Source organism: Rhyacophila brunnea, unplaced genomic scaffold (genome assembly GCF_057557595.1).
Source record: "Rhyacophila brunnea isolate RB1 unplaced genomic scaffold, BYU_Rbru_1.0 scaffold_7, whole genome shotgun sequence".
Taxonomy (NCBI): Eukaryota; Metazoa; Arthropoda; class Insecta; order Trichoptera; family Rhyacophilidae; genus Rhyacophila; species Rhyacophila brunnea.
Window position 1 is genome coordinate 3,105,448 of NW_028233339.1, and position 26,438 is coordinate 3,131,885.

At 29.2% G+C, this 26,438-nt stretch overlaps 1 protein-coding gene across 1 annotated transcript in view; it reads left to right on the top strand.

The window, feature by feature from the left end:
- The window catches only part of tnc (tenectin), a 183,402-nt gene that overhangs the window by 85,080 nt on the left and 71,884 nt on the right, over positions 1-26,438 (top strand). The window contains exon 2 of the mRNA XM_085957631.1: positions 22,313-22,414. Coding sequence (XP_085813757.1) covers positions 22,336-22,414 — 79 coding nt within the window. The 5' untranslated portion in view covers positions 22,313-22,335. The remainder of the gene's footprint in view (positions 1-22,312; positions 22,415-26,438) is intronic.

Here is a 26,438-nt window from a genome sequence, read left to right on the forward strand (position 1 = left end):
AATTTATTTATTTATTCGTATGTTGGCAGTAAGTATTTGACAAATGAAATAGAAACACTGTGCAGTTAGTAATATTTCTAGAAAACTTGCTGTTCATAATTGGAATACTACTCTTTTCCATTTTTAGCCCTAAATTTAATGTTAAATTCATTTTAAACAATATTTTATTGTTATCTGTTATCTTAATGTGAAGCGCCTAAAAATCAAATCCCCCTAAAATGGTTTTTGAAAATTTTTGAGTCAGATATGTATTTAGAAGGATATTTTTGTTACCTATTTATGATGGCCAAAGATTTAACTTTAAAAAACTTGTCGTCAATACGTATGATCAAAAATTAGGGTAAATTTCCAAACCCGCTAAAATGGTTGGGTATGCTTTTCAAATACCCCTAAAATGGAAAGTTAAAATACTCTTTAGAATGTAACGAATTAAAAACTAAATAAGTACATAAAGTTCACAAATTTAATAGATATGAGTTTTTCTCATTTTTCTCAGAACTACCTAAAATCGTTTTAGGGGCTTTTGAAACTATGCGCTTCACGTATTAATAATTAAAATTCTAAAATACACGTCCACTGACGTTTATCTCAGTCATGTGGGTTCTAACTTTAAAAATACCTGTTTTATATATATAATATTTAAATTTATTTAGGTAAAACAATAGGATCAATCACAGAGAATACCTAAGTATAATGATAATATAGAATAAAAGGATATGTGATGGTTTCAATAACAGGCAGACACAAAAAGCATAAAATTAAATCAATTTAATAAAAATGAAGTTATGTATTATATGTTATGTAGGCAGGCAATATAAGAAAAGAAAAATGAAATAAAAAAAAACAGACGTTCAATTTAATTTAGATTTTCAATTTTAATTAGACGAGCAACTTAATTTAAAAGAGGCAAGAGAACAAAACGAATCCACTCGATCACTGCGAAGATTCATGGTTATGTAGAATCATTATTTTCAAATAGACAATATTACATTGTTACCTTACTGTTCTCCAAACTTTCCATAATATTGAAAATAATTGGATATGTTTTAATTGTATAGAAATGGTTTGAAGATTTTTAATAGTCCCCAGTGATAGGTATCATAAGAGATTTTTTTTAAGAATCGAACATTTTATAATTTGATAATTATGTGGTGCCACCTTTGTGTATATTGACAAAAGAATTGATTACTTGTTATCTACAAAAAATCAAGACTAACACGTTGATCAAGAAGTTGTGTCAATAAATAAAACGTTGAAACATATTGTTATTAGTTATTAGTTTTACTCTAAGTATCCATTCGCTAAGTAGACATCTTTCATAGAATGTAATAAATCTTATCCAATACATATCGAATATAAACGTTAACCAGTCGTCCATTTAAAACTGTAGTCGAGAGCTGAAGTGTTGCAATTACAATAATTAGTTTCTTAAATATCTGACACATGATAGATTGCCGATATTGGCAACATTATAATACCATCAGCTCTACAATATTATTAATGGGTATCGGTAAACTTAATAGATGGCCTGACGATGGGCGCAAAAAAACATGGCGAGATAAGCGGTTGTCACTTTTCATGACATGTGCAAATAATAATAATATATGACCGACTGAAGATCGCTAAAGACTATAATATCTTTATAATTAGATGCCAAATAATAATTTAAATAAATTTTCATTAGGAGCAAAATGCCTGTAACGTATATTTTAATATAGGTACATAACGTGAATAGTTTTTAGGTATAATTTTGATCGCCCAAAAGTATATTAGCAAGTAGGTAATTGAAAAATCAGTAGGTCTATTCTATACTTATCGACCGCTAAAGTGATAAATATTATCAAACTTAGGGTAGATTTGTATCAAAGTATTAGCACTTATTGTAACAATTACAATAAGTTGGATGTAATTTTTGCAATAAGTGCTAAATTTTAACAGCAGCAAGAGAGATGCTGATAAAATATAGCATTTATTGCAACATTTACAAACATCTTATTATAATTGCTACAATAAGTGTACTTTGATATAAACCTACCATAAGTTTGATAATATTTATCACTTTAGCGGTCAATAAGTATAGATAGACCCACTTGTGTGTACATAAAGAGGGGGGGGGGAGGAGTTCGGGTCCAGACTTTGGATTTTTGAATGGTGTGGGTTGACGCATGATGAATCCTAGAAGCTTACTTGCACATAGAACTGTAGATATATGCGAGTGAAAAGATAACAAACAGTCAAAAATTATGCCAAGATCTTCCGCCTCAGTTTGGCGCTTTAATGAAATTTTTGACATTATATAATTATATTTAATCGGGATTCTTGACTCAGAAAAAGTTATAAATTGACAATAATTGTCAGTATTAAATTTTAGTTTATTCTTTATTGATCATCTTTCAGGTGAACAGACATTTATTTATTCGGTGATCTATAGCAATATATATGGCAACATTATTTTGTATGTAACTCCAGTAAGTTTTTAATATAATATTAGCTTTACTATAATATATTTTATACTTAACTTAGTTAATATAACCTAGAGACGGCTTCCTGTTTCATTCGCCGTTATTTTATGTATTTAGTATTAACTTTAAGTATATTTTCATATGTTATTTATTCTAAAAGTCTACCGAGTAATAGCAACAGCTTAAGCATCTTGCGAGATATAATATATTTTATAATTTGCGAAAATTGCACACGGGAAGAAAATTTCCCTCATTAAGGCAAAATACGCGAAATTGCCGTGATTAGGCCGACAGATAATGGGCACATGATTTAGAGCTACTGCTTATAAAATACGTTATCATTAAATAATGGACGTCTTATCAGGAACGTTAAACTTTCAAAACAAATAAAAACAAGGAATGAAGACTTACTTTATACTTTTCTACTTGCGAGGATAATGGTTTTTTTTATTATTATTTATGAGCTTTGCAAGAATCATAACAAGCTTTTTTTTGCTATTATATAATTTATAATACATAATATTATGTTAGCAAAGTGTGCAAAATCTTAATTTAATACGCTAAGGCGTGGTCATAACGATAGATCTGTATGTAACCGTGGCTATTTTCTTCGGATGATAATAAAAGCATTCTACTCGTTCATTTATTTCCGCTGCATTTGAATGAACCGCTAAAAGGCTATTTTACATTTTCACTATATTATTACGTTAATTCAAACATAAAATAACTTAATCCGTAAGTTTTATATTAATTTTGTATCTGTGTTCTTCTTTGTGGTACTTCTAACTTTTAAGATTACAAATCCAATCGTCTTAATTACCTAAGCTAAATCGTATAGACTGTTTTTTCTGAATAAGTTTCATTGGATTCTCTTACATAAACGACTATTTCTATTAATAATTCAAGGCTTTAATTTATTTACTTATAAAAAATATGCTACTGTATTTTTTTACATGCTTGATTACCTACCAAGAAAATTATTCGAGTAATAAATATAAAGATTTAACCACGCAATAAAACACTAAGCGCCGTATTACCAGATAGACAAATTGCGTGAATTGAACCTAAGCATGTATGTTATTTTCCAACGGAAGCCGAATGCTGACCAGTTAATCTGCATATAATCTTTTAGAACCTTCATCTAGTGTTAATGACAGTTTTATCTTGCAACTTAAACCGACGACTAACGGAAACTGGACGTATTTCACCATTCGTGTCAGATAGACATTTTGTTGATTATATCCCGTAGTTCATCGCATATTAGCTGCCTATAAAAGTGTATACCTACCATATATTATTTTATACAGGTATTCAGAAGAAATTTCTACTAGAAAATATATCTAACAATTTTATTAATAGTATTATTTATTTGATACTTATGAAAGCGAAATCCGAAGCCCAGGAATTTAAATCTTAAAATTACATCGTTTAATATTATATAAAAATAATATTAAAAATTAAGAATTAAAAACGATGTTTTGAAGTGAAATAAATGAGCAATTGTAGCGGCATAACTTCGAAAAGAGACCCATAGATGGCACGGCCTATTGACTGGATACCGCAAGCGCTATGGAGATAGATTATAATTTAACTCTATGTTGACTCCGTAATTGATATCTCTCACAGTATTACAGCCAGTCAGTTGAGGCTGATTATCACTGACCCTTCTGATCATACAGGTCCTATATTTTGAGACTAAGCACCTTACACTATCGAGATTCGTTTCTAGTGATAAGCGTGGTATCTAGTTGTCAAATGTGATACCTATCTGAACTTAACTAATTATTTGGTATTACTAATCTGATTATTTGGTCGAGCGAGTCATCTTTAACCTGTTTTCGTGTTGATTGATGTAAGTATTCTCTGTTATTGTTGATTAATCTCTGTGAACTCGGAATAAATACTAAAACCGGAAGTGTTTCTATTTTATAAATATACACTATAACTGGCGACCAACGTGGGCCCAAATCTATTAATATATGAAAACCATCCTATAAAATTACAATTACTGATTGAATCTTTTTCTTTTTGTATCATCGTCTTTTGATTTGTATACAATCCATCTCCCTATTCTATGACAATCAGATCAGATCATCAACGGCTTAGGCAATAAAGTCATTTTTATGATGTTTGTATAGCTAAGAGAATCTCTTTCCACTTGCACCTTTACAGTCATTATTTTCCCTGCATTCTGCGGTGGAGCAAAATATATTTATCACAGGAAAAAATATGACTGTAGTATGTAGTTTTTATTACGTTTGAAGTCAGCTATACGTTTCTCGGGCAATATTAGAATTATATATTTGTATGTAATAAAATACTATTGACTTAGTAATTTAAATAAAATTTGAAAAGTAACTGTTTCTCGTAACGTGTGGCTTACCTGCGTATATTATTTGAATAACTAGTGTGAAATTATTAAATATTAGATAATATGAAAATGATACAATCTATTTGCAAACGGAATTATTAATCTTCATAAAATGATCATATCATAGAAATCTTTTTAAGCGTATGCATTGAATCACTCTTTCTTACTTACTTTTATGAATATTAATAAAAAGCCAGAGCCTGGGTCAACTATTATTTAAATTTTATGCGCCATTGAGAAGTATTTAAATTTATTTATTAAATATTAAGTATGCAAATGACAATAAAACCACGGGAATAAAAATAATTTATCATGTTAAATATCTAAATAAAAAAAGAATAATGATTCATAATAATATAATAGAATTACAATTAGTTTACAACATTAATTCTTTAGATATTCTAATGTAATTTGTAGGTACCGTTGTTTTTGATAAAATTAGGTTTTGCGACATTAAAAAATAATTGCAGTGAGTCATTTTATAAGAGAAAATTAACATTCTTATCTATGTTACGTTTTAATTAAACAGAAATTAGCATACGTACCGATCCAACTGGTTTTGCATGGAGATGCCCACTAACCCTTCCCATGAGAAGCATCAGATAAAATACAAACAGTGCGATAACCCCAAATCCGCTTGAAAATGGATGTCTTCTTTTATTTTAAGTATCTATTTTTAATTTATTTTGTTCGGGTTCATTAACACAGCCTTTTAAATACAATATATTATTATTCAGTTATACAATTATAAAAAATACAGTTAACGTTATATATTTTATTAACAATAATAATTTTCTTTCTTTCGACTATCTCCGACCCTAATAGGATCATATCGACCTTCACAGAGTAGAGGTTTATATTAACAGATTTTGTTTTTACGAGAAATGGATGTCAGCCACTTACTCAACCTATTAGGTCCATACTCTGACTCATACAAAAATTTAAAAACAATATGTGTTCTTGCCAGACCCAGGATTCGAACCTGGGACCCACGACGCTATAGGCGAAGGCTGACTTTTGGAAAGAGGTAGGCTGTGGAGATAAAAAAGAGCACACTTGTCAGGTATACTTACGGGAAATAAGACGATATTACTACGGATGAAAGAAACATACTCGTAGAATTGAGTGTAAATTATGTATTTTCCTAATTATTTATATATATATATATTTATATCAAAAATCATTACATACAATTATTTTATTTAGAAAACAATCTACTTATACTTATTTATATGTGATTAAATGCCATTGAAATTCTGTTTTATAAATTATCTATTTATTAATTATTTTGGACAAATCTCCAGTCATAGATAATAATATTATGCGCAAATGTTTTAAGCTTAGCCATCAGAGCCTACCGTAATACATACATTGCAATAGAGATGCTGAGCTCACTTGACATAAAGTCCATACAAAAACACATCAGCATTCCTCGGTGAATAATACGATAAATACGTTAAAGACAGATGGCGTGCTGTGGCACATTTTTTTAAACCGTTGACAGATGATGCTGTAATCGTACATAGATGTCGTTGACAAATTAATTTATTTTTATAGAATATAAGTGATTATTTAAATACTTGAATATGAAATTTAAATTTATTTTTCTTAAGAAGGTAGGCTTTAAATAATCGCCTAGTATTTAGTATTTGCCACTGTATTATCATGCCCCACGTATTTGAAAGAGTTCATATTTTCTAAAGCCACGCAGTTTGAATCCCGCGCCTCACAAAAATGACATGTATTTTCGTTTTATGTTTGATCCATAGCAAGGAGCCAACATGTTGGGAAAATAATTATACGTATCCGTAGTAAAAAAGTTTTTCATTTATTATATAGTAATAGTAGTACATATTATATTACCTAATTATTATATTTACTGCCAAAAGTGAATCAATTTAATAGGTACCTACTTATATACAAAGCATTGTATAAATACTGAAACAATCAAACACATAAATATTTAGGTACTTATACTTAAATATTTTTTATCAGACTTCTGATTTCAAAATCAACCGGTAACTTATATTTGGTCTTTGTAGATTCAAAAAAAAACATTGTATCTTCTATATTGATAATTTTACAGTACTATCTGATGACATTTTAATATAAATAATAAAAATGGATAAATACATAATTGATTTCGATTAATCAATTAGAATTGTGTCTAAAAGTTAAGTACTTATTTATAATTACTATTTTATAGAATGACCTTCCATCAAGGATTTACAATGATTAATGCTTGTAAAAACTATATCTTCTGACGTGATTTCACTAATGTGTAAGTTAATTAATATTATAGTAAGTATATTGATTAAATAATAGTATATCTTATCCTTGTAATATTATATGAGCAAATTATTATGTATTAGGTGTTGAAAATGCACACCCAGGAAGTTGATTGTACTTGAAACAGATTTTGTGAGTGTTGTTCCTTCGAAAAGGTCAAGAACCGTGTGAAGTTTTATATATTCACAAGTCAGTATAATCACCGTTATAATGATACGAATAAATTTCAATTCACGTTAAACAATATTCTATTTTTCACATTTACGTGTTAAAGTTTTCGCGTAATTGTGGGCACTATTTGAGTATGGGAAATAATCGTAAATGAAATACTCAAACAGTAGACATTTTTGTTTAATTAAAACAAATGATCAAACATTTCTTTCGTATATATTATCTTATATTCTTTTTATCGTTAATTTATGCAATATCGTAAAACGGGTAAAAATCTAAGGAATGAATTAGAGATTTATGGTTTTATGGGTAGCCAATAATTATGTTAAACGATTGATTAAGTTGTCTATCGATCACATAAATGTATTATAAATTTAAAAGTAATGGATAGATTGTATTTCATGTATTAAACGACTACCGGGCCAAATATTCTTTGTAGGCGGGCAATTAAAAGGACACATAAATGTTTGCATTCTTATTTGTTAGTGCCTTAATTAATGCTTAAATTTACTTACTTACTGATTGCCCTATTAGACCCTAGTGTTGGGACATAGGGCAAGCACAAAATCAAAAACACTTCATTCGGTCCATTGCCACGTCTCGTGCATTCACCGCTACAAGGAATGTCATCCACAGTGACGGAACCCTTGAGGTTGTGATGTGTGTGTGAGTGCTTATATTTAGCAATATTAATTAATTAAAATAAAATTTAATATTAATCAGGACCGGTTTCGTACACTTAAAATAAATATTTTGTCAAAAGCTATCCATACAAATACATATTTAAAAAAAACATCAAAATTTGCGTAATATTAATATTTTTGATGAGCACTAATGCAAAAGTATAAAAGACAAACAACTTCTCAACTTACTTCTAGCTAAAGTTAAGATAACGTGAGTTAGGGCTATTTGTTTTCAGGTTAGTGTACAAACTCAATACTGCAATAAGTAATTTATTTTTTAAATGTAATTTTAACTGTGTTATCACTTTACATAAAAATATTGATATTTAACTGACATAGGTATTCACTTGATAGTGTCACTTAAAAAAAAAGTTTTAACAAAAAAAAAATATATTAAATTATCATCTTAAGTTAACTGTAAATAAATAAATGTTAATATTGTTCTTTTAATGCAAACAAAATAATACAATATATTATTTACATACTAACATGATATTATATTACATGGAAATCAAAAAAAAAAAAAAAAACGTAGATAAACCAAGTTTATATTGTAAACGAGAAACATTAGAGTGGCATTTATTAATTGGGATAAAAATACAATTTCCTGTCGTACCTACTTTTAATCTATGACCACCATCACATTATATTATATTCATTTAAATTGAGATGTTACGGTCTTTTAGTGATTCAGTTGTTTTATGAGTTTAGTTTTTTTCATTGTGAAATATTTGCAGGATGTTAAAAATATTTATGTTTATTTAAATCAGTTAGTCTGCCAAATCGATATTTATTTTTTTACAATAGCATGAAACTACCAGCATGAATAAAGTATGGTAACCTAATAGTAATGTAATAAATATTAGTTTAATTCAAACGTTTTAATTGACACTCAATTCAGTAAGGTTTAATTAAAAATAAAACAGTAAACGTTAAAACAATACCTACGTCTTCTTTATAATATTATAAAGGTTGTAGATAAATCAAATTTGGAACATGAGTATCTGTTAATATGTTTTTTTCTTCCGGTCGAACTACAACTTCACTTGACACTTGACCTCCTCTACTATGATAATCTACGGCCTCCCTTACGTCATCAGCATTGAGAAAACTCAAAGTAATTATTTTATTCGGAAAGAGTATATTGACTTGATGGTACCGGCTGAAGAAATTGGAACAAATTTTTAAACTAGCGATTCCAGTATTAGACAAAAACAAATGACATTTTTCCCAGATATATATCTTTTTTAATATAAATGTTTTTTGTAAAATTTTAATTACACTTAATATAGTATTAAGAATGACGTATTTTCGAAATCTTGTGATACGTTTAGTACCTACATTTTTAATTCCAGGATTTTGGAATCAAGTATCAGCAATTTCCCAAAATCGTCGTCGAAACTAGAAAAATGTGTAACTCCGTTTTAATCGAAAATTGACTTTGAATGCCATCTAGTATATACCCGTCTTGCAAATGATGTAATTCCAAAAAAAATGTAACATTGTTAAACCATGGATGATTTAACTCCATAATCATATATTTGTATCCATAATGTTTTTTGTCTCTCCTGTAAAGTAGTGTCTTTGGAGTTAAACAATTTTCTAGTTTCAATGACGAAATTCTTTTAAAAAATATAAAATAAAAATTAACGTATTATCAAATAAAAAGATACGTAAAGAAGAATAGATTAAATTTGTACCTAATAAATGTGTAACCTAACATACTTGAATGTATATATGAGTGATATGTATAAAGTTCTTTTACTTGTGAGAAGAAATTCAATTTATTTCCCGTATGAACTGTAAAAGGTTTCATATTCGATCCATTCATAATTTACATGAAGACAGACAATCTTCAATTACCCTTTTAGCTTTTATGCCGCACACAACCACCTTTTATCGGTCGTAAGTAAAAGTTTATCGACATGTTCAATTTATCTAGATACCTGTGAGTTGAAAGAGCATCCACTAGAGAATGCATCAATCATTCAGTTTGCAGTTTGCACTCAGCATAATAATATAATTCATTGGGTACATATGATATTCAAAAGCTGTTACTTGCAAATCCGTTATACGTCCGAGCAATATACTGTAACACGTTGTTGTAATTACTCCATACCAACTAGTAAAGCTAAGACGATGCTACTCTCCCTGCACGTATCTTAAAAGCCTTACCTTACATACGTCCAGAACTTGTTTATTCACTCTTAAACTTGACACTCTTTTAATTTAATACTTTTCATGTATCACATGATTCCATCTTCTTATATGACATTCACTGTGGTGTTTTTGCACGTTTGATTGATTCTCATCAAGTTGACTTGACTAAACTAAGCAGCGATCATGTTTTATTGATGAAAATCGTTATTTTATTACTATTCCAATAACAGTCGTTGGTTACGCCTAAACAAGTACTGTAATACAATTATTGTAATAATTTATACGTTTACATCTAACCATTAAATCGATTACAGTTATGAAACCAAATATACAAACTTAGCTGTTAACTACGTATTTTTATTTATTCGCATATTATATTAAAATTATACTATTTTCAACCATCTTAATAACTTAATAATATGACGCAAGAAATACTATTTTTCATCATTAGTAGTTAAAAAAATGGTTCAACCTTCTAAGTAGTCATTGAAAAAATAACTTAGGTAACGGAAAACATTACAAAATGCCAATGCTCAGGTCAGAGTGAATTAAAAACTCAGCCGACATGATTTGAATTTTATAATACAAGCTTTACGTATTAATATTTAGGCTTATCAGTGGCAAAGGGTGAAGGTAGGCTGTTAAGATCCGACATAAATAGTGCACATTAAACTTTGTCAGTCATACGTATTTGTTTTCATTGGACTAAGACTACAATTTACAGATAATGTTGGTTTGTATCTAAAATTCAATTAAACCCTGCGAAAAACAAGCCATGATAGATAATAGTCATCTATCTATAAAATATCTATAATTATTCCATGAAATCATACATAATTTTGGATATTTTATAGATATAATAATATTTTTTTTATCTATTATGATTTGGTTTAGGCAGGGCATAATGAATTTAAAAAAATAACCGTCAGCATGTGTAATAATATGTATTCTTAATTCAACGAAAACAAATAAGTATGAATGAAAAAGTGTGTACAATTTTGTCTTATTGCCCAACGTTTAATATGCACTATTTATGTCGGATCTTAACTGCCTACTTCCACCCTTTGCCACTGAGGCATGTAGTAGGTATATGCAACCAAAATTAATCTAATAATAATAGCATTCAATCATTTATATAGATTTGGGTGTATTAAATTTCATCATTAAGCAGAGAGAAGCTAGTATATTAAAAGTCGCTTAAAGAATATTATCATATTTATTATTATCTGTTGTAGTCTTCTATCAAGACTTTCGATCTTTTCCAAGTTATTAGAATATTAAACAGCGCATTGAACGTAGCTGCACTAAATCCTGGTCAGCGTTGCATTAATTCTTCGGAGCGCATTTCCATACGATGCCCTTCTTCTCGCGTACGGCGGATAAAACTGCATCGGGGCAATTTTAAATCCTGAAGTTTCCAGACGCATAAATTCGTGGGCGGAAAACCCCTGCCGCCGCCTCTGCGGCCTCCCCTCTCCCCCGCCTGCCGCCCCCTGGAAGCTGCACTCCCGCCTACCGGTAATGTTTGTTGTGCCGATTTATGGCCACTTCTTCGACGCTTCTCAAACTTCAATATGTGATATAGTAATATTATATTATCTTTAAAAATCCAGTTTCTACGGCAATATTAAATTCTACTCTGAATACTATATAAAAACTGAACTATATATTAAAAAAAAACATTACCTATCCAACAATAATGCAATATTATTGAGAATTACTACTGTTTGACATAAAATATACTTATGTATTAATTTAATAAAAAAATAACAAAATACCCACTCACAAGAAAGATAAATTGATTTGAAAGTCTGATATCATAAATAACAATTTTCATATATCGCGAGTTGCTGCCAAAAGTTGTTAAGTCGATAATTTAGGTATTTAGAGTTAATACGGATTATAAGTCCATGTATAAATATGTATGCAAATAAAATCATAAATAACGATTGCTGGTTAGCGGGTTTGCTGCCAAAAGTTGGTAAGTCGATAATTTAAGTATTTAGAGTTAATAAAGAATTATGTGTCTATGTATAAATATGTATACTAGAGAAAAACATCAAGGTCACTTACGCACATAAAGCATAAAGAAATTAGCATTATTCCTGATTTTAGTGGGCATGTCAAACTTCAAATTATTGCAAATACTCCATAACATTGTTTCGACACACCAACTTTTTACAGTAACTCCACGATTATCTACAACCCTTATAAATGAAATTATTATGTTGATGCCGTCTTCTATCAAAGGTCGGCAGCCAAATTACCGTAGGTATTCTATGTCAGATGTGTTATATCACCAATGCCCTAGGAAAGGCCAATGCCCTATCAATTTAATAAATAATAAAAAATAAATTAAAGAGTTTCATTTAAAATTAGATGAATGAAAATAATATTATTCTGTTTGACAATACAGTGTTATTATTTATTTATTTGTTTATTTGGTACAAGTCGGTTAATGCGAATCCAGGAGGGAACAGAGCTAATTGTCATAGCCGATTTGGCAAATTACATGAATTCAAAAATGAAAACCTAACCTAACAAATAATCCAGTATATTGACCATTTTCAAAATTTGTTTGCCGCTGGCTTCCCGACAAGCACCATTTATTTTTATAACATAAATAACGTAACTTTAATTCAAATGTGATCAGTAATGTCAGTTAATTTTGATCAAAATAGTAGAATGGCTCAGTTTAAGAGTCATAGAATCATCGTGGAAGGTGAATGCATCCAAGGTGTAGTTTAAATCTAACGACATGCGTCTACATCGGACGCAGACTTGACCATGTAGTGTGACAAATAATAAGTGTCTTGTCTCTTTAAAATAATATCATACGTTATGAAATTATTTATTATTGGATGGACGAGGTGTACAATACCAATGATATTGATTGCCGTCATTTTCTGTATAATAGCTGATATAAACAATCGTTATATTATAGACAATAATAGTATATTATTTTCAAGATAAACAGCGTAAATTTACAACACTGACATTATAAATGGTGTTAGGTAGCAATTTATTACATGGTGTTGAACACCGGAAATCATTTCCAGTTATGGAAGTGTATTAGTATAAAGTATTTAATAAGTATGATCCAACTGCTTGACACCGTCAGACTCCAGATAGGGAAGACAAAACAACATGTCGTTTGCCTGGTTTTTGCTGTAAAAAACCTGAAATGAGTGTATCAATGCTGTAGCAACGCTAAAGATTACTTTTTATCTACACATAGGTATATGTTGAAAAATTTAAAAAAAAATAGTCTGTAAAATTGTATTGTATGTTAAATCACAAGTAAAATATTTTTTGATTCTGTCACTAAAATAATTCAGAAAAATTATTAAAATCAAAATATTATAAAAAAAATCAACCTTATTTTATAGATATTGTGCTCAAACGTATGAAATTGTTGACAGAACAGGACTATTGGGGCAACTAATTTTAATAGAAACTCTTAAGAAAAGAATATTGAAAAATGCCACTTACGTGAAACTTAAACTCTTTTATAGATATTAATAGACAATATCAATGTTCTAAATGTACCGGAGCGCCGTTCCGTTTAATGAGTCAGAGTATGGACCTAATAGGTTGAGCAAGTGGCTGACATCCATTTCTCGTAAAAACAAAAAATCTGTCAATACAAACCTCCACTCTGTGGAGGCCCATATGATCCTATTAGGATCGGACATGGTCGAAAGAAAGAAAGTTATCGCTCCGTCTGATGGAAAATTTAATTTGACCGTCTGAGGTAGATATGCCATAATAACAAAAATTCTAACACACTTAACTTATAAAATATACATAAAATTAGATAACTATATTATTTTCGTAAAATTGTCTATTTAGAGTGCTGGACAATAGTGAAAATAGAGTATCTACTTAACATATAACTATTATAATTATATAGATAAAGTAGATATCACGTAAGTATATCAAATTTTCTATTAAAAAATAGAACAAATAAAATTATAAAAATTTATTTCCTTACAAGCAATAAGTTGACTGTACGCATAAAGGTTAATTTACTGCCCTGTACTGGATCATACTGTAATAATATAATATTAAATTATATCCAATGAATACCTATGACTAGTCCATCCCTGAATAGTTTATTGAAACCTGCATGCTGTGTATCATGCGCAGTGGTTAATGTTATTACCCGTAGAAAGGACTCCAGGTGACCGTCCCACAAGAAAACAGTCAGGAGGCTGTATGCGCCTTGTCGTGCCCGGCCATTATTTGCATGTAAAGTACGAAGGAATATGCTACGGATAGGTAATATAATACGGAATATGGATAGGTAACATAGAATACGGGTAGCGACGGAAACTGCCTGCAGCGATTGTACATTATATTAGAATGAATCTGTTGTTTTCTCGATTACATGTATTACAAGAATTTAATGTTTATTAACTTGATAAACATGTATTATATTTTGGTATATTGTATATCATCGATTGTATTTAATATTATAATCATTGAATAAAATTCATGTATTTATTTACATGGGTAAATATTACGAAGTAACATAAGGCATCTATTTCTAAATACCGAAGTCAGTAATTCAATACATGGTAAATGACGTTTTGTATTTTACGTGTAATTGGTTAGATTTAAACTTAGTTTTTTTTCAACGTATCATTCAACAATTTACACGTAAAAAAAATCGGATTTATTAGACGTATGAATACATAACTGTTTTCAAATTTGATTATGCTAATTATTTTATTAAACAACAAACTTAAGTCCTTATTGAAATAAAGTTAAACGAAATAATATAGGACATATCTGCATTTATTTGTATCATTTGAATTTTTTAATATTAACAGATTTTGAGACATTTTTACATAAATTATTGTTTATATCCGGTTTTGAAAATTATTAATTATTACACACCCACATATTCTGTATGTAAACTATCGTTTTTTTTAATATACTTCTCACAATATATAAACATTAACTATTTTTTTTTTATTCAAACGAATAATTCACAAGATTTAAGAATGTAACATTCTTTTTATTGAACTTACATAATTAGATTTTATTACAATTAGAAAGCGCTTCAGAGGGTATTGTATGAACCATTAGTTAAAATTCGTCGCAATTAGATAAGATTCCTAAAGCATAGTGGTCAATGCACACACGTAGGCGTAAATTCGAATCCTGCTGGGTGTCGTATTTTTTCAAAAAAAGATTTTTTCTATTGTTTATATATTTCTCAGAAGTGTTTTCAAATTATGTATATACCAATACCTAAATATGTTTTAAAAACACTTAGACATAATAATATAAAAATCCTATAGGTACATTGTAATAACAAGGAAGTATTGCTACCAAAAATGAGTTAATATAACCTATTTCAGTATTATTAAAACCACGTTCACATAAAGCAAACTCATAATAATAATATGTCAATGATCGAGTCGATTTGGTTGAATATAATTACTATCCTCCCAATTGGCATTACCGATGGAAAGTTATGTCTACATCATGAAAGAATACTCATAAATAACTTTATCGATGCTATAGAGAACTTTGATAGTTATTAAAGGCACAGATCAATAAGCACAGAGTTCTCATTTACTTCAAGTACCTATATATAAGTCAGTATAAATAGTATATAATATTGTAAAGGTAGCACATTTTTTGCAATGAAATAAAAAATGAAACGTTAATTGCTTTTTTTATTCGACTTCCTTGCGACTTTTTATGTTTGTATTTAGTGCAATATTAAAATAAAATCTACGCATATCAGTAATCGCCTTCACCTCCTTTTTAAGATAAGTTTATAAGCCAATTTAAAATTATTACTCATAAAATAATATTAAAAAATATATTATTAGTGCCCAAGTAGTTACGTTAGTGTTACCATACCTAAGTAGCATACTAATTATTTATATAGGAATGAGAAATAGAACCTTAATATATTTTGTATATATTACATAAGAACCTAGATATTTTTTCTTAAAATATAAGCTGTTTTCCAAAAACAACATTAAAATATTATCATATTATTGTATATATAGTAATATTGAGAGTAATGTATTAAATCCGGTAGGTATTCACTAGTTACATACCCGCGTATCATATCATCTAGTGATATAATTTGGATGTTTTTTTCCACATGTTATGCCTGCATATCTAGAATTCGATATTTTTACTATCTCGAAATTCTTGAATTATTCTCAAATCAAGAATATTTTTTGTCACGAGAATTCTTGAGAGTCTCGATAACTTCCATATTATATCACAATGAAAGTGGAGATTTTTTTTAGCTCTTTCGGCCAATTTGTGAAATTCCATTCAGAATCAGAGTCAAAAGCTCTCATTAGCTCTTTTAATCAGTAATCAACGAGATATTACAACAAATTATTGACAATTTCTATATTTCTCAAGAGAAGATTTTTTGATGACGACCTCTATATATATACGCATATTATTATCTTAGCGGAGTGATAACGTATTAGATTTTTTTTGCCATGCAACGGTTTTTGACAGTCCACACAAAAATGATACGGATACATGTATTTTATTTACAACGAGTGGATCCTGGGGTTGCCATACGAAATAATTATTATTATATCGTTTATACTTAAATAATACTATAAATAAATAGTGAATATAACAATCATTTTGTTCATTACAAAAGCTCCTTTTGACAACAAGCGACTACAGGGTACACAAAAAACAAAGCAAAACAAAAACCAGCGATTAAACAAAATTTACTATTATTATGCAGTGCCCCGAGAAAACATTCTTGTAAAACGAGTGGACAATAATGATTAGATAAGCCTGAAATAGGAATGGCGCGGACAACACAGAGGAGCGACATTTTCAGATAGGTCAGTGCGGATAAATGTGGGGACATTTAAATGAAACCTGTTCTGAAATGGAGCATGCAATGTTCTGCGAGCTTTATGGGCATCTTGGGATTTTTGTTCCAACCGACGACGGCAAATAAATTCATCGCTGGCATCTACATATAATACTGGGATTACAATGTATGCGATAGTTTTTAACGACATTGCACCTAACTTTAACCACGTCGTGTAATAGTTTATTTTTTTAAAAAATCGTAACAACTAACCGTTAGAAAAATATGACGTGTTTTTATAACGTGTCTATATTTTTTTATAATAAAATAAGTCTTCTGGTGTTATTAATCTTCTTATAAATGCAAAACACTACAATCAACAATATATTATTATACAATAATATGTAAATAACATTGCGCGAATGTCAGTTAAATCGGAATTTATAATATCTATCAAATATTTAAATTTATTGAGCATACATAATTTGAAAATATTTTAGATATATACCTACCTAAAATGAAATACAAAAACAAAATAGTTTACATATTTAAATTTAGTTAATATATAGTAGGTATAATTTTCTCGTGGGCGTGGGTTCGATCACAATATTAGGAAAAAATGCAAATCTTGTATGTTTAAATGTGTATTTTATTCAGAGCAAACAGTAAATTGATTAGGTGAATTTTAATAACTAAATAAAAATTTGTTACTCTTTAAACTGTTGACAGCTATATGCTCCGCATATAAGTTAGATAGTTTTAATTTAAAAGTTATCTTTATTAGTATATTTTGTGTTTTACATAAATTATATAGATGCTGATATTACTGACTCTAGAATATATTATATTGATTGCCTAAAAGCCCTACATCACAACTGCCTATATAATATAAGTTATTTTATAAGCGTAATATCATATATTACATACATAGATATTCATGCTAATTATGATATCACTTGTCATCAGTTCAAATTTTTACTGCAGGATTTATTTTACTTAATGACGTTATATTAACAGATACTTATCAACCACCAAACCTTAACATCCATACTCTGAAGTCAAAAATATATTTTATGAATTAATTTTTCTCAGCCGCAAATTTGAACACACGACTTGTCGATAATAATATTAAGTAAGATTTATCTTTTATAATTTTAATATATACCTAATATGAGCATTTTAAAATTACCCGAGTGTAGGCAAAGTGGAAGATTTATTTAGATTGCGAGAGTAATTTAAAAATTTTGATCAAAAAACTTATTCTCTTCCGGTTGTGTCAAAACAAAATGAATGCGATTCCGAAAAGATCTTGTCTTCGGCTACGAGGGTAAGTTAAAGTTAAAGAATAAATCTGGCCGTAGTTGCGCCCAGGGGAAATAAGAAATATAACTCCGGCGGAATGTATCAACTTTCGTTTCAACAAAAGCCCCGGATCGAGCTCCTAATCCAGTATACACGCAAAGCTCCCAGGTATACAGAGGTGAGCTTTTGCTAAAGCTGCGAATGCGATAAAACTTTTATGTCGCTTACATATTGCCTCAACTTTTGCGAAAAACTTTCATCTCGTAACGAAAATAAATAAGACCGATTTAATGTATGATAATTTTTCTCGCGCAAAAGTTCACTCTGTACTGTGTATATATATATTCACATTTGTGAATCCTACGGCAACTTGTCAAAGTGTCTTAATCAGAATAAACGAGAGAACGAAAAAGTTATGGTACTCCCGGAGCTTATGTTATTATCGGAGAGAAAACACCGTGCAAAATATACGAGGTTTTTTGATGTCTTTTATTAGACTTCTGCAAATTTTCCTGCCTTATGTTCATTCCTCTAAATTATATTTTTAAAGTCATTTAAAAATACATTAGTTACACACATTCTATACATTATTTATTCACGCCTGAAAAATGTATATTGTTATAAAATTGATAGTATACAAAAACTTGATAATATTATATTATCTCCATCGGTTAAATAATGGTTACTTACAGCTATCAATTCTTAATGAAATGCCATTAAATACAAAACAAAATATATCGTTTGACAAAATCTCTATAGATCTACGAAACCGGGTCTAATCATTATAAATTTATTTGTATTATCTACGTGTTTTAACAACCATAAATATGAAAAGCTTATTAAATAAAGCATGCACCCGGTTTTATAAAGCTGTGCGTTTGAAACACATGTGGTCTATGATTTTTTCTAGGATTTTGAAGCTATTCTAAATTCTAAGTAATGTATTTCTTAATCTAGTATATGTTTAATTGAATAAAATTTTACTCAACTGTATTTCATTGAGGTCTTCATTATTTTTGAATACTTAACACAAGTTACGTACAAGTATACATAATTCGAAAACATCTCATGCCACACTAGAAAAAAAAATACGACACCCGACGGGACTTGAACCTGTATCTGCTGGATTCACGCCAGTTTATTTTTCCAATTAAACTACGGGCATCTTACTTAATTGCGATAATTTTCACTAGTAGTTGTTACATAAAATGCTTATCGAATTCCGTTATAATGTTGGCTATTGGCTTTAGTATATTAAATTAAGGTAGGTATTAATTAATATCTTAATTACTAACCGACATCCCGGATTACTTCATTATTTAGTTTTTACAACGTTTTTAGACTTGCTAGTTTGTATATGCATGAGATGTTTTCAAATTATGTATATTCAGTATATAGAATGTCACATTCTGAAATCAACGTACAAGTGTTATGCTATAAAATATTAATTTTATTGTATTGGTTAAGTAGGTATCTACTACATATTATTTATTTTTAAATTACGTGTAGGATTATAACATGATACATTTGACGTACCTACTACTTACTTATATTATTTATGTAACTTGTAATTTTGTATTTACGATCAAATTTTAGATTCCGGTTTTTTTGTATATAATACGAGGTAGTTAGAAAATTTGTACATGATATTAAGTAACATGTAAACCATTATCGAGTCCTGGGTGGTCTTCATAAACCTTCCATTTATCCTTTAAAAGCAGCTTATTGGCCCCTAAGTAATACATCATCTTGTCTGCTTCAATATTATTACTATCCACGTAAATATAATTGACTTAATACAGAAAGTAAATGGATGGAGTGCCTTTTGATGTATAAACAATTTAATATTCGAGTAGATATTATTATGAACGTTAAATACTATCGAACCTTTGTTTATTAAATTAATTTGCTTTTCTATTTTAATATCGAATAGATTGTTTAATTGGCTTGTATTATAATGAAGTCACAAGACATGGAAAATGTCTTATAATCTATTAGAATTAGGGCTTTAATTCCATTTTGGATTAATTCCTATTATCGAGAATTCAAATCAAGTATCAATATGCTGGCAGTTTATCTGTATAAAACTACGTCTTATAGTGTAAAAGTGAGAAAAATTATTATTTGTAATAAAAATGAGAAAATTAAACGTGTAATTTGCTGTCTGGTTTGGTAATTTAATATTTCCGAAAATCAAAATTACTTTATAAATATGTAACCACATCACAATTAATCTGAGTTGATATAGAGCAAGTACAAAGTCACGCAAATTTTCTATAACGATCACCACATTAATCGTCTGTTGCCGTGTCAATTATTCATCATGTAGATCACCCTTTTAACATCGCCACGACGATGAAATTTGCCGACATTAATTGGGAGGGCATTAATTATGTTCAAGCAAACCGCTTTGGATATCGATATATTCCACTTGCCTGAGAGTAAATTAGCGTCTGCGATCTTATTGATTTTTTATAATACGTTTATTTAATTTATTTTTATAGTCTCTATTTTCGTATATTCTAAATTATCTTAAGTATAATTAATAAATTAGTATCTCTTTAATTATGTATTATAAATATATTACATATGTACGTATAGAATTAAAATTATAATTTATATGATATCCTCATAATATATGAACATGACACAGTTATAAAAGAAGGCCTCTGCAAGTAAATTATATTATATCCATTGCTTTGCCACTTATTTTCGCAGAACTAAACTATTTCATTAATCCAACAAGGCTTAAAGTTTTTTTTATTTCCAGCCTTCCTTCTTCAGTCTAAATGTTCAGCATTTTTAAGGTTATAGTGCACTCTATTATGTGTTTCTAATTATATGTGAAAACATAAATGAATTTAATTAAATTTCTTTACCTACTCACTCAAATGCATAAACAGCAACCTTATTTTCTGCATTTAATCTTCTACTACAAGAAAAATATACAGGCGATAAAATAGTGTATATTTTGACTAGAGTTTATTCTACTTAGGCAGCTACTGCCAGTATTCTTATCTTGATGATAAACACAAGAAAATAACACTATCTACTAGAACTTGAATAAGTTATGAACATTCAGAAATATATGTTCTCTTTTTCATACATTATTCCTGTTTACTCATACAAAGTTGCTCCATTTATAGTGCGCTAAATGTTATCTAGCTGATGATATCGCAAAGATATGTTTTTTTATTTCATATAAAGCATGGAGAAAACACGATTTTCTAGTTTTTGATACGCACACAATCCTTTCGTCATAAATACCTACATTATCTTTGTTTTCGTATGTATTATTTTATCTTCTCTATTAAATAACAAACCCGTTACACTAATTTTGTCAACATCGTCAACTGGAATAAATACATCTGCTAAAAACACTATATTTTTCTAAGTTAACTGCTTATAGATACAACAAGATTTTTTTGAAACTCGTGAATTTAATTACAATAATTAAAACATTGTTATTTTCAATATAATATGTAGTTTTTTTGAAATATTTAAATTACAATCAAAATTGGACATGTCTCTTCTATAAATAAAATGAGCGGAATAAAATAATTCTATGACTACACACACATCTGGTTGACTTTCAATAATTGATAGTCAAAGAAATATAATTTTCATAATATATCGGAAAGAGGCTCTAAAAATGGGGTGACTTTCAAATCGGGACGTGAATAATGTCAGTGATAATCATAACCAGCCATTTCCGTTTTAGCTAATGACGTATGTTTATATACTGTATTTATGTATTTATAAAAATAGTATAATGTTGATCATTTTTCTATTTAACGTATTTTTTATTACATCATTGTGGGCAAATCGAATTTCAGAAAAGCTCATATATCTCTGAATGGTAAATGGTGGACAAGTCCAGTTTTGTATGTCTAAGTACCTATGTACATTTCCAAAAACGAACCACCCTTACAATCATTTACTATAACTTATGAAAATGCTGCTTTCAATGGATTTATATTATATTAATAACATGAGTATGATTATACTATGTCATAAATCCATTTTTTTTAATAAATTCTTTATTTGTTTTCAGATAGTTGGATACGAGAGCGCAGAATGTCGGGAGAGGGTGCGCAGCGCTTGGCGCTTGCGCTGGTGCTTCTAGTGTCGCTACTGGCGCCACTTGTCACAGCCGGTAAGTCAATAATTAATAAATAAAAACCATTCCAAACATATAATTACATATCGACTGTTGAAAGGAAAAATGCCGTAGCCCTCAGTTTTTTTCAAAATAGGTTTTATTGCATAATAACGTTATACACAAGTAAATACACATTGTGTCTAAAGGATGTAAACTGAAAATGCCGATTTATTATCTAAGTTTAGCTGTAAATTAAAAAAAGAACAAAGTGACGTCTGAAAACCGACTTAACCATCACTTTTGTTCTTTTTTTTTTTAAATTAACTCAATAATTAATATCAGATTAAGGATAATACCACATTATTAATTATCATGCACGAAGGTGATGTTTATTTTAAATTTTAACTTTGACCGAAAACCATAACAAAAACGTTTTTGTGCCTCCTGTAAAATTTGATTTTTATGGATTACGCCCCTTTTCCATTTCACAGTCAATATTATTAGTAACATTACAATCTAAATTTGTAATATACGTATAATCAACTAATATTTAATATTATCACTAGAAAGCTGTGTCAGTTAATTTATTAAAAAAATCAAAAATATGGAATATATAATCCAAATCGGGAGTATTCAGAAAATGTATAAATTGATTCAGGCATCGTGATTCATATTTTTATCATTTTATTTTATTGTAGGTATCTATAAATAATGCATTGATATGGTCAGTTAGTTCACGGATATATATTTTAGCCTTCGAATCTGGGTACACTAATAAAATTTTATAGGCAATAATTAAAATAAAACGCTGTTTAAATTTATCATAATAATAAGATTGTATTCACAAAATTATTGCTATATGTAATACTTGTGGCGAAGTTAAAGTGATGACCATTCCCACGCGGCCTTGCGTTTCCATGGTGCTGGCATCATCACACCTAGGGTCATCACGTCTCCACTCGGTGGATCGTCTAATGGTGTGATGATGGACGCGTGACCAAGAGCCAGGGCCCAAAGAAGGCGGACGAAAGCCCACGAGGTCGCGGGGCCAATAATAAATAAATTTTTAGTCGTTTTTTCTCCTACATTTTATGTGCGTTTCAAGTTCTCAAGACTGATCAGTTGCGTAACATTTACAAAATTATTACAAAATTACATAGACGGACAAATTACACACGCGTGGTAAAAAAAATACTCATACCGCGTGTAAATGCGTTGGTTGTAAACCATAACGTTTTAAAAAACGGTAATTTTTAACAATACAATATAACGTAATTTCTCAACCTCTACATTTCAACAAAGATATCATTCTGGATACAATCAAAACAATAGTATTAATACTATCGACCGAAGATACTTGATGGAATTTGAATTTAAATTCTGATGGATTTAAGTTTTGTACTGTTCCATTTGAGTCGTTTTTTTTCTACCCGGGTTTCGCCTTTCGGCATCTTCAGGCGCTGTGTATACTTATCAAAGGCAAACATACACTGAAAACGAACACTTTTAACTCTAGTTTATATAATAAATCAATATTTTAATTTTTACGTTCTTTATTGTATTGATTTATTATATAATCTAGAGTTAAGAGTATTCATTGTCAGTGTATGTTTGTCTTTGGTGAGTGTACGCAGCGCCTGAAGATGCCGAAAGGCGAAACCCGGGCCACAAAAAACGACTCAAAATGAATAGTACAAAACTTAAATCCATTAGAATTTAAAACAATAGTATTCAATGAACTGCATAGGCTATTATTTTCAATGAATTTGGCGCTAAAATAGCGTTGATTCATTATTAATATAATAAAAATGTAATAGCTTTGTATTCAACACGGTTATATTGAAATATAAATATTACTGACACAGGGGTACTTGACAGAATATTAATTTTAAATAAAATTGTGTATTTGCCATTGGTGAGTGCGTAAACATGCTAAAAAAGGCGAAATCCGGGTCGCAAAGAATTACTAAAATGGAATAGTATCAAACTTAAATCAATTAGAATTTACAGTAATATTAATAAATGATTATATTATCTGATATAGGTAAATATTATACGAAAATATTAATGGTATAATATAGTCGTAATCATTAATAAATATTAATCAATTAATTGTAAATATTTTTTATGTACAATAAATAACTACACTAAAACACACTTATCTAATGGGATTTGAACTTCGCTTGCTGGACGAGATCTTTATTCATTAAGCTATCGTACGTAGCTCACTAGTAGTAATTAACTGATGTGTTTTCGAAACCCCACTTCATTCAAGATTTAGTTCTGTGGCTATTCCAACTTGTGATTACAATATAAAATGAAGAGTTGATATTCTATAGGGTCTAAGTGCCAAAAAATCTATAACAAGTTTTTTTACTTAAATAAAATCTAGTGATATTCTGTGTGATATTATAGTGTCTAAATTCCCAACTCTACCATTTTTGTCAAACAAATACATTGAGATATGGGCGGAATCCATGTGCCCCTACATATCCCTTTACATAGAACGTTTCAATATTGTCCATGTTTAAATATTTTATTCGTTCTTTGTTTATCATATTATATTGATGTTCTTCTGTATCTTTGTAAAAATAAAAATGTAAGTTTTAATATATGTATGGTTTTATTATTTATTTTTTTTTGTTATATCTCAGTTTTACATTTTGTGCACTTAGACCCTATATACTTTCAACACTTCAAATGGTATTTAGTCTTAAATAAAAATAATTAAAATTATAAACAATTAATCCATGTCTATGTATCCAGTATTGTAATTCGACTAGAACATTTATTGTTTTAACAGAAACTTTGTAGAGTTAAATTATTATAATTTATAAAATGTACGATCCCTGCAATATAGCCACGCGTTTTTTTATAATAATAATTGTAGTGAATGATATATATTGGTAGTCTTCCGACCTGGTAGTGGGTCTTCGTACATTGCAAGTACCTACGCATTCATACCGGTAACAAGATACTTGCGTACTAACAAGGAAGGAATCTCTCGACGTCCATCTGCTGCTAATAACAGTTATTCTGAAGCAAAATCACCTCCATTTATATGCGTGAGTTCAATCACAAACCAATAATCACCATATTAATAATAAGCAAGGCCCAAATGTTGGATGCTAGATCAAGATCTGGCACTAACTAGATAGGTACTGTAACGTGTAGAATAATAAAATATTAACATGGTCAAAATAATAGCAATACGCGCATACCAACACAACATTTACTGTACCTATAAGTAGTATATACCATGGACAGGTTATTGACACTTAGCAAATAAATATCAATAAAATATAAGATATTAATATATAATTCTTTTTTTGAAAACTAATTATGATAATGTCAAATTTATTTTAACATGAATCATATTATATGTGTCGCTAGATTTAAAATCAGCCAAGTCCACCTTTAGGTATTTTTGACTTTTTTGTGAATTGTTGTAGAACTAGTGATTTCTAACATTTTTGTATTATCAAAGTGTGGAATTTATTAATTTTAAATATTCTATAATCGAAATAATATAAACTTTCACCCTTGTGACTATGTACTTGGGGAAACAAAAAGCTGTTTTTCTACTATTCATTCATTATGGACCTGGCTGATTTTGAAATCTAGCGACACATATGATCGTCTCCGGAAACTTGTACGTTGCAGTTCGCCGTATCACACTTCACAGTAAAATATTATATCTGAAATATATGGCCATATATTAAAGACCGTCCAACCTCTTTGGGTCGTATAGTGCTGACATAAAATTCATGTCTAAATAAAACACGGTTCTTGTCAGTTTACACTTTACAGGAAGCCAGCAGATATACTGGATTATTTGTGAGGTTAGGTTAGGTTTTCATTCTTGAATTCATGAATTTTGCCAAAATCAGCTACTTATGAAAATTGTAGACTGTATAGTATACGGTCATCTCTTTCTGATAAGAAAGCTTACGGCGAACTGTGCCACGGTGAAATTTTTTATGTACAATTTATATGTAACCTTATATTATATGTGTACAAACAATTACATTGACAATATACCAATATCTTATATTATGTCGCACCATCGCAACTAAAC